Genomic DNA, 17,180 nt, shown 5'->3' on the forward strand with positions numbered 1-17,180 from the left:
TGATCAATTTTTTAATAGGAATAGCTGCAACAAAAACTATTAAGTTCAGACCTTGCATTATCATGACACGGAAAAGATGATTCACAATTGCCGATTGCTCATCAATGTCAGACAAAGAATCGAATGTTTTCACTATATCGACGTCAATTCAATTCCAACGCTGTTAAATTTGTTTATCACTTTTATAACAAATTTTTCGTCAAGAGAACTAGTTTGGTGCGTACAATAAACCAAAGAGCTATACACAACGGATGACCTATATCAAGTTTTCATTCGTTTTTGAATTATAAGTAGAGTCTTTTGAGCCCACTGTGGCTAAAAACCAGGCCAAATTAATTCAAAAAGATGCTATATGCCCATAATTTTGTATTTGTAATTTTGATAATTGCGTAATTAGAGTTTATTGCTTAGGTGGTCGGAAACCAAAACTCTTTGTTTTTTAAACAGTTATGGCAAAGGCCGATGTAATTTTGCTCTCCTAATTAGTGATCCTAATTGGGGATCACTTCCTCCTTCGCAGACCACACATAAGTTGGAAACGTCTTGCTAACAGCAACCAGCGGTTCTCAACTAAGGACTTCAAGACGACGCTAAGTGATCACTCGTGGAGCTGGCTGGTAAAGTAATATGTTCCTGAGCTCAACAAAGGAACAAAATGTCAAAAAACAAAAACGTCAGCTGGATGAAGGTGAAATTGTTCTGATGCTCAAGGACTTCACACCCCACAAAATCTGTGCTCTCAAAATTATTGTGAAAGCAAACAAATGACATCCAGACAACTACAGCTATAGTCCAAAGACCAGCAATAGTTCTAAGCCATGTATTCCCACAATTCTCAAGTGCTCCTGACGGTTATTGAAAAAGTCCATTGAAGACAAAAATTCGAAATCAGAATAAAAAAAATTATGCTATGTAATTATATGCGTATACTGTTTTATCTGAATTGTTGATTTTATGTTGCTAGGAGTGTAAAGGAACCAAAGCTTTTTATGCTTTTTTGTACCCGTATTCAATTAATTTTTTAAATCAGAACCTTTCAATTGATTGATGTTGATTTTATTGAAGAATTCAGAAGTGGTTGACATTAACTTTCAATATTATATATATAAAGGACTTTCGTTTTTAGCCATAACTTTTGTGCGCATGGCTCGAATGAAATGTGTATATAAAACTTGATTTGACATTATTATTTTATTGACATTTAAAACTCTTCAAAATAACGATAATGACTTCAATTCACTCAGTTAAGTTTTTGTAACTTCACGTCATGAAAGAGTATCACACGCGTTCATTTGACACTCGAGCTGTGTTGTTGTAGAAATGGTTAAAAAGCCTAAAATACTTAATCTTACGAATAGTTAGGGCAATCCATCTTGAGGACACTATATGCTAGAAAAGATTTATAGCATCAAAACAGATTTCTGTTTTTATCTGGAAGGGCTCAAAATTGAAAAGAAGGAGCGTAGATTTTGCTATTTATTTTTGAAAAGAGCCTAACTGGCCTTGATAGGCACTTTTTAATACCTGCTTCTTTTAAAATAAGTTTTTTAACAAAAAATAAAAAAAAATCTGACTGGTTGTTCCCAAAAAAATCCAGAAGCCTTGAATATCTGCATTTGTCAAACTGATCAAGCAAACAGAATTATCCTTACTATTTTTCAGGGAAAAACAACACAATAAAAGATTTTGGAACTATTTACCCTTTATCATTTCCTTTTCATTCACTTTCATAATCGGCTTTTATTTAGTACGTTGAAATATACTAATAATAATACAAATATTGTTGAATGATTTGAAGAGACGAGGAATATTGAAGAAAACATTATTTCAGAGATTTCAATTTACTTTGAGAAGGTCAGCAAAAAATTTGAATGACTTAAAAAACTTGTTTGTAAAACACGTACACAAAACACTAGGAGTGTAAAGGAACCAAAGTTTTTTATGCTTTTTTGTACCCGTATTCAATTAATTTTTTAAATCAGAACCTGTCAATTGGTTGATGTTGATTTTATTGATGAAATCAGAAGTGGTTGACATTAACTTTCAATATTATATATATTAGGGACTTTCCGTTTTTAGCCATAATTTTTGTGCGCATGGCTCGAATGAAATGTGTATATAAAGCTTGATTTAACATTAATATTTTATTGACATTTAAAACTCTTCAAAATAACGATAATGACTTCAATTCCCTCAGTTAAGTTTTTGTAACTTCAAGTCATGAAAGAGTATCACACGAAGCGTTCATTTCACAGTCGAGCTGTGTTAGCGTAGAAAAGGTTAAAAAGCCTAGAATACTTAATCTTACGAATAATTAGGGCAATCCATCTTGAGGACACTATATGCTAGAAAAGATTTATAGCATCAAAACAGATTTCTGTTTTTTATCTTGAAGGGCTCAAAATTGAAAAGAAGGAGTGTAGATTGTGCAATTTATTTTTAAAAAGAGCCTAACTGGCCTTGATTGGCATTTTTTAATACCTGCTTCTCTTAAAATAGGTTTTTTAACAAAAACAAAAAAAATCTGACTGGTTGTTCCCAAAAAAAATCCAGAAGCCTTGAATATCTGCATTTGTCAAACTGATCAAGCAAACTGATTATTCCTTACTAGTTTTCAGGGAAAAACAACACAGGAAAAGATTTCGGAACTCACTCCCGTTTATCATTTCCTTTTCATTAACTGTCATAATCGGTTTTATTTAGTAGGTTGCAAAATAATACAAATAATACTAATATTGTTGAAAGACTTGAAGATACGAGGAATATTGAAGAAACTTTAATTTCAGAGATCTCAATTTACCTTTGAGAAGTTCAGCAAAAACTTTGAATGATTTAAAAAAATTTTGTTTGTAAAAAACGTACACAAAACAAATACAAAAATATTTTGTTTTGTTTTAGTGCTATGGAAGCGGAGAACTGCTACAAATGCTAAAGTTGGTAACAGTCGCCAATATGAGAAACTGACTGTGACAGGTTCTCCAAACCTACTTTTGAATGTTTTCTTCAATTACATTTTTAGAGCCTATATATATATATATATATATATATAAATATACATATATATATATATATATATATATATATAAATTCATAAAGATACATATATATTGCAATGAGAGTTAGCCAGCTACTTCATGATTTTATTATTAGAGGACGCATGAGAACATGACACATAGAGGTAGACACCATGCACGAAATAACCAATTTCTATCTTTTTGCGAATCAGTAGAAGCCTATTCAGGTGTAGTGACAAACCAGATTGGCTAAAAACGACTGTATGTGACAAGCAAAATTGTATTCACTGTAATGCCAATGCCATTTGAAGATCTAAGGATTTGTGTTAAGTGTTGAAGCTGGCTCAAACTTACTAATCACAACAGAAACATTTTGTTATCTGGATCGTTGGTTGATTTGAAAATAGGAGTCTCGGCACAATTAATTGAGATCTGTGCAGATTTTAACCTTCTGTACTCATGCAGTGTGCTGGAAAACAAAATCGTACGAAACGCTTGGTCAACGACAATGCAACCAATTTCAAACAAATCCAATTCAACGTAGCTTCTAAATGTGATAAGAGTGAGTAAAGTCAGCGCAATCATGATCTTCACTAAGAAGAAAAAGTGAAGCAAGTTGAGAAACTTGTTATCACGCCGATGGTTGAATCGAAAAGCTGACTCAATCTTCCACGCAAGAATAATGAAGATAGCCAATTTTCCAATTGTTGTTGTAATTACAGTGAACAATACTTACAACACAATTTCTTTCTGAAACAGTAAACATATCGTGCAGTTTCATTGGTATTCCATTAATTATGAACTCAGACGCCATTGGGCGGCCCACGCAGGTAATAGAACAACTGCTTTCTCTCCGGGACAGTTGTTGTCATAATGGAGTACAAAACAATGAAAAAAGCAAAATAATGTTACTAGTTTGACGAATCGGGCTATATATACTGTAAACTCAATCCAACGATTTGTTCTACTGCAGTCTTCAAATTGGTCAACAGAATTCACGATGTGTCTTTGATAAATTTTTAAATAGGAATGGCTGCAACAAAAACTATTAAGTTCAGATCTTGCATTCGCATGACACAGAATAGATGATTCAAAATGCCGATTGGTCATCAATATCAGTCAAAGAATTAAATATTGTCACGATATCGACGTCAATTCAATTCCAACGCTGTTAAATTTTTTTATCACTTTTATAACAATTTCTTCGTCAAGCGAACTGGTTTGGTGCGTACAAAAACCCAAAGACCTATGCACAACGGATGACCTATATCAACTTTCAGTCGTTAATCTTTTTTTCGATTTTTAACTCTAGTCTTTTAAGCCCACTGTGGCTACAAGTCCAAAAAAACTTTTCGGAAAGATGTTATAGCCACATAAATAAGTATTTGTAATTTTGATAGATGCGTAATTAGAGTGTAGTGCTTTGGTGGTGGAAAACCAACACTCTTCGTTTTTTAGACAGTTGTGGTAGAGCCTGATGTAATTTTGATCTCCAGGCTATTAACAAATGTAGGCTGCCGCATCTATGATTAGGGATCACTTCCTCTTTCGCAGACACACATAAAATGGAAACCTCTTGCTAACAGCAACCAGCGGTTCTCAACTAAGGCCTTCAAGTTGACGCAGACAATAATTGATCACCAATGGAGCAGGCTGCTAACGTAATATGTTCCTGAGCTCAACAAAGGAACAAAATGTCAAAAAATCAAAACGTCAGCTGGATGAAGGTGACATTGTTCTGATGCTCAACGACTTCACACTCCAAGAAATCAGTCCCCTCAGTAATATTGTGAAAGCAAACAAATGAGAAACCAGAAAACTACAGGAATAGTCCAAAGACCAGCAATAACCCTAAGCCGTATATTCCCAGGATTCTCAAGTGCTCCTGAGGGTCACTGAAAAAGTCCATTGAAAGACAAAAATTCAAAATCAGAATAAAAACTTTATGCTATGTATTTATATGCGTCTACATGTTTATCTGCATTGATCACTTTATTTTGCTATAAGTGTACAGGAACCAAAATTTTCATGTTTTTCGTACCCGTATTCATTTCACTTTTGTAAATCAGAACCTTTCTATTGATTGATGTTGATTTTATTGAAGAATTCAGAAGTGGTTGACATTGACTTTCAATATTATATATATTAAGGGACTTTCCGTTTTTAGCCATAACTTTTGTGCGCATGGCTCGAATGAAATGTGTATATAAAGCTTGATTTGACTTTAATGTTCTTTGAAATTTAAAAGTCAAAATAACGATAATGACTTCAATTCACTCAGTTAATTTTTTTTAAATTAAAGTCATGAAAGAGTATCACGATATCCGTTCACACTCAAGCTGTGTTGTTGAAGGAAAAGTTTAAAAAGCCAGTTTAAAAATACTTAATCTTACGAATAAATAGGGTAATCCACTTTGAGGACACTAAATGCTAGCAAAGATTTATAGCATCAAAACAAATTGCTGTTTATTATCTGGAAGGTCTTAAAATTGAAAAGAAGGAGTGTAGATTTTGCAATTTATTATCAAAAAGAGTCTAACTGGCCTTGTTTGGCATTTTTAAATACCAGCTTCTCTTAACATAAGTTTTTTCAGAAAAAACAAAAAAAATCCGACTGTTTGTTCCTAAAAAATTTCCAGAAGCCTTGAAAGTCTGCATTTGTCAAACTGGTCAAGCAAAATGAATTACTCTTGCTAGTTTTTCAGGGAAAAAACAACACAAGAAAAGATTTCAAAACTATTTCCCCTTTATCATTTCCTTTTCATTCACTTTCATAATCGGCTTTTATTTAGTACGTTGAAATATACTAATAATAATACAAATATTGTTGAATGATTTGAAGAGACGAGGAATATTGAAGAAAACTTTATTTCAGAGATTTCAATTTACTTTGAGAAGGTCAGCAAAAAATTTGAATGACTTAAAAAACTTGTTCGTTTGTAAAACACTTATACAAAACACATACAAAGGTATTTTGTTTTGTTTTATTGCCCTGGAAGATGAGAACTGCTACAATTAATAAAATTTGGTTACAGCGACCAATGGGATAAACTGACTGTGACTAGTTCCGCAAACCTACCTTTGAAAATTGCTCTTCAATTACCTTTTAGAGCCTATATAAATATATATATATATATATATATATATAAATATATATATATATAAATTCATATAGATACATATAAATTGCAATGAGAGTTAGTCAGCTACTTCATGAAATAATTATCAGAGGACGCATGAGAAATAATGATCAGAGGACGCATGAGGACGCAAGATCTTTTTGCGAATCGATTGAAGCATATCCAGGTGTAGTGACAAACCAGGTTGGGTAAAAACGACTGTGTGTGACAAGCAAAATTGTATTCACTTTAATTCCAATGCCATTTGAAGATATAAGGATTAGTGTAAGGTGTTGAAGCTGGCTCAAATTTACTAATCAAAACAGAAATATTTTATTATCTGAATCATTGGTTGATTTGAAATTAGGAGTCTCGGCACATATAACTGAAATCCCAGACAAATTGTATCCTTCTGTAATCATGCTGTGTGCTAGAAAACAAGATGGTACGAAACGCTTGGTCAATGATAAGTCAACCAATTTCAAACAAATCCAATTCAACGTAGCTTCTAAAATTAATAAGAGTGAGTAAAGTAAGCGCAATCATGATCTTCACTATGAAGAAAAATGGGAGCAAAGTGAGACACATGTTATCACGCCGATGAATGAATCGAAAAATTGACTCAACATTCAACGCTAGAATAATGAAGCTAGCCAATGTTCCAATTGTTGTTGTAAAATTAGTGAACAATACTTACAACACAATTTCCTTCTGAAAACGTAAACCTATCGTGCAGTTTCATTGGTATTCCATCAATCATGAACTTAGACTCTATTGCTTGGCTCACGCAATAACCGAGGTAATAGAACAACCGCTTTCTATCCGGGACAGTTCTTACCAAAATGAAGTACAAAACAATTACAAAAAGCTAAATAATACTAATAGTTTGACGAATCGGGCTATATATATATATATATATATATATATATATATATATATATATATATACTGTAAACTCAATCAGCCTATTTGTTATATTGCAGTCTTTAAATTGGTCAAGAGAATTAAGATGTGTCTTTGATCAATTTTTTAATAGGAATGGCTGCAACAAAAGATATTAATCTCAGCCCTTGCATTCCCTCGACACGGAATAGATGATTCAAAATTGCCGATTGGTCATCAATATCAGAAAAAGAATTGAATTTTGTCACAATATCGACGTCAATTCATTTCCAACGCTGTTAAATTTGTTTATCACTTTTATAACAAATTCATCGTCAAGAGAACTAGTTTGGTGCGTACAAAAACCCAAAGACCTATACACAACGGATGACCTGTATCAAGTTTTCAATCGTTAACCCTTTTTTTAATCATAACTCGAGTCTTTTAAGCACACTGTGGATAAAAGTCCGGCAAAATTTTTCAAAAAAATGTTATAACCCATAAATTTGTATTTGGAATTTTGATAAATACATAAATAGGGTGTGGTGCTTAGAGGTGGTCGGAAACCAATATTTTCCATTTTTTAGACAGTTGTGGCCGAGTCGCATCTAAAATTAGGGATCACTTCCTCCTTCGCAGACACACATAAGTTGAAAACTTCTTGCTAACAGCAACCAGCAGTTCTCAACTCAGGACTTCAAGATGACGCAGACACTAATTGATCACTCATGGAGCAGCCTGCTAAGGTAATATGTTCCTGAGCCCAACAAAGGAACAAAATGTCAAAAAATCAAAACCTCAGCTGGATGAAGTTGACATTGTTGACAAGACCAGCACTAACCCTAAGCCATGTATTCCCACGATTCACAAGTGCTCCTGATGGTCATTGAAAAAGTGCATTGAAAATCAAAAATTTAAAATCTGAATAAAAACTTTTATGCTATGTATTTATATGCGTTTACATGTTTATCTGCATTGTTGATTTTATGTGGCTAGGAGTGTAAAGGAACCAAATTTTTTCATGCTTTTTTGTACCCGTATTCATTTCATTTTTGTAAATCAGAACCTTTCTATTGATTGATGTTGATTTTATTGAAGAATTCAGAAGTGGTTGACATTAACTTTCAATGTTATATATTTTAAGGGACTTTCCGTTTTTAGCCATAACTTCTGTGCACATGCCGCGAATAAAATGTGTATAAAAAGCTTGACATGACATTCATAACTTATTAATATTTGAAACTCTTCAAAATATTGGTATTGACTTCAATTCACTCAATTAAGTTTTTTTCAACTTCAACTCATGAAAGATTATCACACGATGCGTTCATACTCAAGCTGTGTTGTTGTAGAAATGGTTAAAAAGCCTAAAATAATTAATCTTATGAATAATTAGGGCAATCCATCTTGAGGACAATATTTGCTAGCAAAGATTTATAGCATCAAAACAGATTTATGTTTTTTATCTGGAAGTGCTCAAAATTGAAAAGAAGGAGTGTAGGTTTTGCAATTTATTTTCAAAGAGAATCTAACTGGCCTTGATTGGCATTTTTCAATACCTGCTTCTCTTCAAAAAAAAACAAAAAAATCCAACTGTTTGCTCCCAAGAAAAATTTCCAGAAGACTTGAAAATCTGCATTTGTCAAACTTGTCAAGAAATTTAATTACCCTTACTAGTTTTTCAGGGAAAAAACAACACAGGAAAAAATTACAGAACTCATTGCCGGTTATCATTTCCTATTTAATCACTTTCATAATCGGCTTTCATTTAGTACTTTGAAAAATACTATTAATAATACAAACATTGTTGAATGATTTGAAGAGACGAAGAATATTGAAGAAAACTTGATTTCAGAGATTTCAAATTACCTTTGAGAAGTTCAGCAAAAAGTTTGAATGATTTAAAAAACTTGTTTGTAAAACACTTATACAAAACACATACAAAATTTTTTGTTTTGTTTTTGCAATGGAAGAGGAGAACTGCAAAGTTGGTTACAGTGATCAATATGAGAAACTGACTGTGACAGGTCCACAAACCTACCTCTGAAAATTGCTCTTCAATTACTTTTTTAGAGCCTATATATCAAAATATAAAAATTCATACAGATACATATATAATACAATGAGAGATAGTCAGCTACTTCATGAAATAATTATCAGAGGACGAACGAAATAACCAATTTCTATCATTTTGCGAATCAATAGAAGCATATCCAGGTGTAGTGACAATCCAGATTGGGTAAAAACGACTGTATGTGACAACCAAAATCGTATTCACTGTAATGCCAATGCAATTTCAAGATATAAGGATTTGTGTTAGTTGTTGAAGCTGGCTTAAACATAATAATCAAAACAGAAACATTTTGTTATCTGGATCATTGGTTGAATTGAAAATGGGAGTCTTGGCACATATACTGAAATCCGAGAAAATTTGAATCCTTCTGTACTCATGCAGGGTGCTGGAAAAAAGATGATGCGCAACACTTTGTTAATGATAATTCAACCAATTTCAATCAAATCCTATTCAACGTAGCTTCCAATTGTGATAAAAGCGAGTAAAGTCAGCGCAATCATTATCTTCACTATGAAGAAAAATGGGAGTAAAGTGAGACACATGTTATCACGCCGATGACTGAATGAAAAAACTGACTCAACCTTCAACGCTAGAATAATAAAGCTAGCCAATATTCCAATTGTTGTTGTAATTACAATGAACGATACTTACAACACAATTACTTTCTGAAAATGTAAACCTATCACGCAGTTTCATTGGTATTCCATCAATCATGAACCTAGACGCCATTGCGCAGCTCATGCAATAACTGAGTTAATAGAACAACTGCTTTCTCTCCGGGACAGTTTTTACCATAATGGAGTACAAAACAATAAAAAAAAGCTAAAAAATACTACTAGTTTGACGAATTGGGCTATATATACTGTAATTTCAATCCACCTATTTGTTCTACTGCAGTCTTCAAATAGGTCAAGAGAATACACGATGTGTCTTTGATCAATTTTTCAATAGGAACGGCTGCAACAAAAACTATTAAGTTCATACCATGCATTCGCATGACATGGAATAGATGATTCAAAATTGCCGATTGCTCATCAATTTCGGACAAAAATTGAATATTGTCACGATATCGACGTCAATTCAATTCCAACGCTCTTAAATTTTTTCATCACCTTCATCACAATTTCTTCGTCAAGAGAACTATTTTGGTGCGAACAATAACCCAAAGACCTATACAAAACGGCTGAACTATACCAAGTTTTCATTCGTTTTTGAATTATAACCCGGCAAATTTTTTCGAAAAGCTGTTATAGCCCCATAAATTTGTATTTTTAATTTTGATAAATGCGTAATTAGAGTTTAGTGCTTAGGTGGTCGGAAACCAACAATCTTCGTATTTTAGACAGTTGTGGCAGAGGCCGATGTAATTTTGATCTCCAGGCTATTAACAAATGCAGGCTGCCGCATCTAATATTAGGGATCATTTCCTCCTTCGCAGACACACACAAGCTGAAAACCTCTTGCTAACAGCAACCAGCAGTTCTCAACTCAGGACTTCAAGATGACGCAGACACTAATTGATCACTAATGGAGCAACCTGCTAAAGTAATATGTTCCTGAGCTCAACAAAGGAACAAAATTTCAAAAAATCTGGATGATGTTGACATTGTTTTGACAATCAAGGACTTCACACCCCGAGAAACCTCGCGTCTCAGAAATATTGTGAAAGCAAACAAATTACATCCAGACAACTACAGGAAAAGTGCAAAGACCAGCACTAAACCTAAGCCATGTATTCCCACGATTCACAAGTGCTCCTGAGGGTCATTGAAAAACTCCATTGAAAGACAAATATTCAAAATCAGAATTGAAACTTTTATGCTATGTATTTATATGCGTTTACATGTTTATCTGAAATGTAGATTTTATATTGCACGATTGTAATGGAACCAAAGTTTCAAATTCTTTTTCGTACCCGTACTCATTGCATTTTTGTAAATCAGAACCTTTCTCTTGATTAATGTTGATTTTATTGAAGAATTCAGAAGTGGTTGACATTAACTTCCAATATTTTATATAGTAGGGGACTTTTCGTTTTTAGCCACAATTTTTGTGCGCTTGGCGCGAATGAAAAGTGTATATAAAGCTTGATTTAACTTTAATGTTTTATTGAAGTCTAAAACTCTTCAAAATAACGATAAAGACTTCATATCACTCAATTAAGTTTTTTTTTAACTTCAAGTCATGAAAGGGTATCACACGATGCGTTCACACTGAAGCTGTGTTGTTGTAGAAATGGTTAAAAAAACCTAAAATACTTAATCTTACGAATAATTAGGGCAATCCATCTTGAGGACACTAAATGCTAGCAAAGATTTATAGCATCAAAACAAATTATTGTTTATTATCTGGAGGGGCTTAAAATTGAAAAGAAGGAGTGTAGATTTTGCAATTTATTATCAAAAAGAGTCTAACTGGCCTTGATTGGCATTTTTTAATACCAGCTTCTCTTAACATAAGTTTTTTGAGAAAAAAAACAAAAAAAATCCGACTGTTTGTTCCTAAAAAATTTCCAGAAGCCTTGAAAATCTGCATTTGTCAAACTGGTCAAGCAAACTGAATTACTCTTGCTAGTTTTTCAGGGGAAAAACAACACAACAAAAGATTTCAAAACTCTTTCCCTTTTATCATTTCCTTTTCATTCATATTCATAATCGGCTTTTATTTAGTACATTGAAAAATACTGTTATTAATACAAGCAATGCAGAATATGAACAGACGAGGAATATTGAAGAATACTTGATTTCATAGATTTCATTTCACCATTGAGAAGTTCATCAAAAGTTTGAGTGACTTAAAAAACTTGTTTGTAAAGCACTTATACAAAACAGGTACAAAAGAGTGCTATGGAAGTGGAGAACTGCTACAATTGCTAAAGTTGGTAACAGTGACCAATATGAGAAACTGACTGTGACAGGTTCTGCAAACCTACCTTTGAAAATTGCTCTCCAATTATAATTTTAGAGCTTATCTTTATATAAACATTCATATAGATACATATATATTGCATTGAGAGTTAGTCAGCCACTTTATGAAACAATTATCAGAGGACGCATGAGAAGACGACACATAGACGTAGACACCGTGCACGAAATAACCAATTTCTATCTTTTTGCGAATCAATAGAAGCATATCCAGGTGTAGTCACAAACCAGATTGGTTAGAAACGACTGTATGTGACAAGCAAAATTGTAATCACTGTATTGCCAATGCCATTTGAAGATATAAGGATTAGTAATAGGTGTTGAAGTTGGCTCAAATTACTAATCAAAACAGAAATATTTTGTAATCTGGATCATTGGTTGATTTGAAAATAGGAGTCTCGGCACATATAACTGAAATCCGAGAAAACATTTATCCTTCTGTACTCATGCAGTGTGCTGGAAAACAAGATGGTACGAAACGAGTGGTCAATGATAATGCAACCAACTTCAAACAAATCCAATTCAACGTAGCTTCTAAATTTGATAAGAGTGAGTAGAGTCAACGCAATCTTGATCTTCACTGTGAAGAAAAATGGGAGCAAAGTGAGATACATCTTATCACGCCGATGATTGAATCGAAAAATGACTCAACCTTCAGCGCTAGAATAACGAAGCTAGTCAAGGTTCCAATTGTTGTTGTAATTAAAATGAAAGATGCTTACAACACAATTTTTTTCTGAAAAGGTAAAGTTATCGTGCAGTTTCATTGGTATTCCATCAATCATGAACTTAGACGCCATTGCTTGGCTCACGCAATAACCGATGTAATACAACAACTGCTTTCTATCCGGGACAGTTCTTACCAAAATGAAGTACAAAACAATGAAAAAAAGCTAAATAATACTACTAGTTTGACGATTCGGGCTATATATACTGTAAGCTCAATCCGCCTATTTGTTCTACTGCAGTCTTTAAATTGGTCAAGAGAATACACGATGTGTCTTTGATCAATTTTTTAATGGGAATAGCTGCAACAAAAGATATTAAGCTCAGACCTTGCATTCCCATGACACGGAATAGATTATTCGAAATTGACGATTGCTCATCAATATCAGACAAAGAATTCAATATTGTCACGATATCGACGTCAATTCAATTCCAACGCTGTTAAATTTGTTTGTCACTTTTATAACAATTTCTTCGTCAAGAGAACTGGTTTGGTGCGTAGAAAAATCCAAAAACCTATACACAACGGATGACCTATGTCAAGTTTTCATTCGTTAATCCTTTTTTTGAATTATAACTCGAGTCTTTTAAGCCCACTGTGGCTGAAAGTCCGGCAAAGTTTTCTTTTTGTTCGAAAATATGTCAAAGCCCCATAATTTTTTTGTACTTTTGACAAATGCTCAATTAGAGTGTAGTGCTTAGGTGATCGGAAACCAACAATCTCCCCTTTTTAGACAGTTGTGACAGAGGCCGATGTAATTTTGATCTCCGGGCTATTAACAAAAGCAGGCTCTATGTTTATCACTTTTAAAGCAAATTTTTCGTCAGGAGAAATAGTTTGATGCGTACAAAAGCCCAAAGACCTATACACAACGGATGACTTATATAAAGTTATCATTCGTTAATCCTTTTTTTGAACTATAACTCGAGTCCTTTAGGCCCACTGTGGCTAAAAGTCGGGCAAATTTTTTTTTTCAAAAATATGCTATAGCCCCATAAATTTGTATTTGTACTTTTTGTAAATGCGTAATTAGAGTTTAATGCTTAGGTGGTCGGAAACCATCACTCAGTTTTTTAAACAGTTGTGGTAGAGTTTTTTTAAACAGTTGTGGTAGAGGCCGATGTAATTTCGATCTCCAGGCTATTAACAAATGTAGACTGCCGCATCTAAGATTAGGGATCACTTCCTTCTTCTCCGAAAACACATAAGTTGGAAACCTTTTGCTAACAGCAACCAGCGGTTCTCAACTAAGGACTTCAAGATGACACAGACACTACTTGATCACTCATGGAGCAGGCTGCTAATGTAATAAGTTCCTGAGCTCAACAAAGGAACAAAATGTCAAAAAATCAAAACGTCAGCAGGATGAAGGTGACATTGCTCTGATGCTCAAGGACTTCACACCCCGAGAAATCTGGTCTCTCAGAAATATTGTGAAAGCAAACAAATGACATTCAGATAACTACAGGAGTAGTCCAAAGACCAGCAATAACCCTAAGCCATGTATTCCCACGATTCTCAAGTGCTCCTGAGGGTCATTGAAAAAGTCCACTGAAAGACAAAAATTCAAAATCTGAATAAAAAGTTTTTTGCTATGTATTTATATGCGTTTACATGTTTATCTGCATTGTTGATTTTTTGTGGCTAGGAGTGTGAAGGAACCAATTTTTTTTTGCTTTTTCGTACCCGTATTCGTTTCATATTTGTAAACCAGAACTTTTCCCTTGATTGATGTTGATTTTATTGAAGAATTCAGAAGTGGTTGATATTAACTTCCAATGTTATATATAGTTAGGGACTTTCTGTTTTTAGCCAACTTTTGTGCGCATGACGCGAACGAATTGTGTATATAAAGCTGGATTTGACATGAATATTTTATTGAAATTTAAAACTCTTCAAAATAACGATAATAACTTCAATTCAATCAGTTAAGTTTTTTATAACTTCAAGTCATGAACGAGTATCACACGATGCGTTCATACTCAAGCTGTGTTGTTGTAAAAATGGTTAAAATATCAAAAAACCTTAATCAGTGTTTTTGTTCGGTCAACTCGTTTTTTCTTCTTACGAATAATTAGAGCCATCAGTAAGGCATATCCAGATATTCAGGAAAAAAAGCAACAAGGGAATCATTCACATTCATAATCGGCTTTTATTTAGTACGTTGAAAAATACTGTTAATAATACAAGCAATGTTAAATGACATCAACAGATGAGGAATATTGAAGATTACATGATTTCAGAGATTTCATTTCACTTTTGAGAAGTTCAGCAAAGTGTTTGAGTGACTTAAAAAATTTGTCTGTAAAACACTTACAAAACACATACAAAACACGTACAAAAGTATTTTGTTTTGTTTTAGTGCTATGGAAGAGGAGAACTGCTACAAATGCTAAATTTGGTTACAGTGACCAATATTAGAAACTGAATGTGACAGGTTCCGCAAACCTACCTTTGAAAATTGCTCTTCGATTACATTTTGTAGAGCACATATTTATATAAATTTTCATATAAATACATATATTGCATTGAGAGTTAGTCAGCTACTTCATGAAATAATTATCAGAGGACGCATGAGAACACGACACATAGACATAGACGCCGTGCACGAAATAACCAATTTCTATCTTTTTGCAAATCAATAGAAGCATATCCATGTGTAGTGACAAAACAGATTGGGTAAAAACGACTGTATGTGACAAGCAAAATCGTATTCACTGTAATGCCAGTGCCATTTGAAGATGATTTATTTGCGTTAGGTGTTGAAGTTGGCTCAAATTTACTAATGAAAACAGAAATATTTTGTTATCTGGATCATTGGTTTATTTGGAAATAAGAGTCCCCGCACATATTATAGAAATCCGAGAAAGATTTTTATCTGTTTGTACTCGTGCAGTGCGCTGGAAAACAAAAACAAGATGGTACGAAGGCTTGGTCAACGATAATGCAACCATTTTCAAACAAAGCTAGTTCAACGTTGCTTCCAAATGTGATAAGATTGAGTAAAGTCAATGCAATCAAGATCTGCACTGTAAACCAAAGTGAGAGTAAAAAATTAAACACACATTTTACCGCCGATGATTGAATCAAAAAACTGACTCATCCACCAACAGTAGAATAGTGAAGCTAGTCAATGTTCCAATTGTTGTTGTAACTACAAGAAAGATACCTGCAACGATTTCTTTTTGTAGTAGGCAAACCTGTCGTGCAGTCTCATTGGTATTTTTTAATCAGGAACATAAACGCCGTTTTGCAGCTCACGCCATAGCCGAGGTAATAAAAGAATTGCATTCTCGTCGGGACAGTTGTTGCCATAATGGAGTACTAAAAAATGAGCAAAATGCTATACAATACCGCTAGTTTTGAATTGGGCTATATATATATATATATATATATATATATATATATATACTGCAACCTCAATCCGTTTATTTGTTCTACTGCAGTCTACAAATTGGACAAGAGAATACACGATGTATCTTCGATTAATTTTTTAAATAAGAATAGCTGCAACAAAAATCATAAGGATCAGACCTTCGATTCCCATGGCACGGAATAGATTATTCGAAATTGGCGATTGTTCATCAATATCAGACAAAGAACTGGTTAATGTCACGTTATCGACGTCAATTTAATTCCAACGCGGTTAAAGATCTTTATCATTTTTACAGCAAATTCTTTGTTAAAAGATCTAGTTTGGTTCGTACAAAAATACAAGGACCTCTACACAACGGATGACCTATAACAAATCTTCATTCGTTACTCGTTTTATTGAATTATACCTCAAGGATTCATTTTGTGTCAGGCGTGGTCAGCAATTATTATGAGAGCTTTTGGTTCTGTTTCCGCGAAATATGTAGCAGAGCTAAAAATTCTCGATGGGATGTTCGTTAAAATGTCTACGTGCAAACTGCCCAATTTAGTGCTCCAATGCCGTTTATGTACAACGTTGTAATTTGCAAAACTAGAATGTATCTTGAAATGCATGTCGATTGAACTAAGAGTCTTAGTTATATCTGAAAAGAAAACAAAAGACGAAAAAGTGTAATAAAAATGGTTTAAAAATACTTTCTTATGTTGAACAACAAGTATATCGAACATCCAAAGCAAGTTAGAATTGCCTAGTTATGTGAAATAACAACTTTTAACATTTGTATCTACATTTATGAAGCCACTACTCCCACGCACAGGAGACTTTGGCTAAATGAATTTTTTGGAAAAGATTTTTCTAGTAGGTTCTCCAACGTCAGAAAAATTCACCAATTCTGCCCAACGAAAAAAATTATCTTTTCTGTTTTAATGATTTCATAACTTTTTCACATACGTTTTCTAATACTGAATGCAACAATTGAAGAAAGATTCAAAAACTTTATATTTGACGACAACGGATCATTACCCAGGTTTATGTAGTTTGTCTTTTTGACAAAAGGCTATCTGATA

The 17,180-nt window shown here is 33.4% G+C and overlaps 1 protein-coding gene across 8 annotated transcripts in view; it reads left to right on the plus strand.

The window, feature by feature from the left end:
• Positions 1–16,737, plus strand: part of LOC142354481 (uncharacterized) — a 117,513-nt gene extending 100,776 nt beyond the window's left edge. For 3 of the 8 annotated variants that reach the window (XR_012761096.1, XR_012761090.1, XM_075406791.1), the window contains one exon: positions 15,103–16,737. Coding sequence is in view for 2 of the 8 variants with exons in the window: in XM_075406791.1 (XP_075262906.1) it covers positions 15,103–15,168 (66 nt within the window). In the remaining 6 variants the exon portion in view is untranslated. Of the gene's footprint in view, positions 1–10,431; positions 10,996–15,102 lie in introns of those variants that run through there. The other 5 variants (XR_012761097.1, XR_012761091.1, XR_012761094.1 and 2 more) reach the window with 4 other exon arrangements.
• Positions 16,738–17,180: the final 443 nt, after the last annotated feature.

Source organism: Convolutriloba macropyga, chromosome 15 (genome assembly GCF_964194025.1).
Source record: "Convolutriloba macropyga chromosome 15, txConMacr16.3, whole genome shotgun sequence".
Classification (NCBI taxonomy): Eukaryota; Metazoa; Xenacoelomorpha; order Acoela; family Convolutidae; genus Convolutriloba; species Convolutriloba macropyga.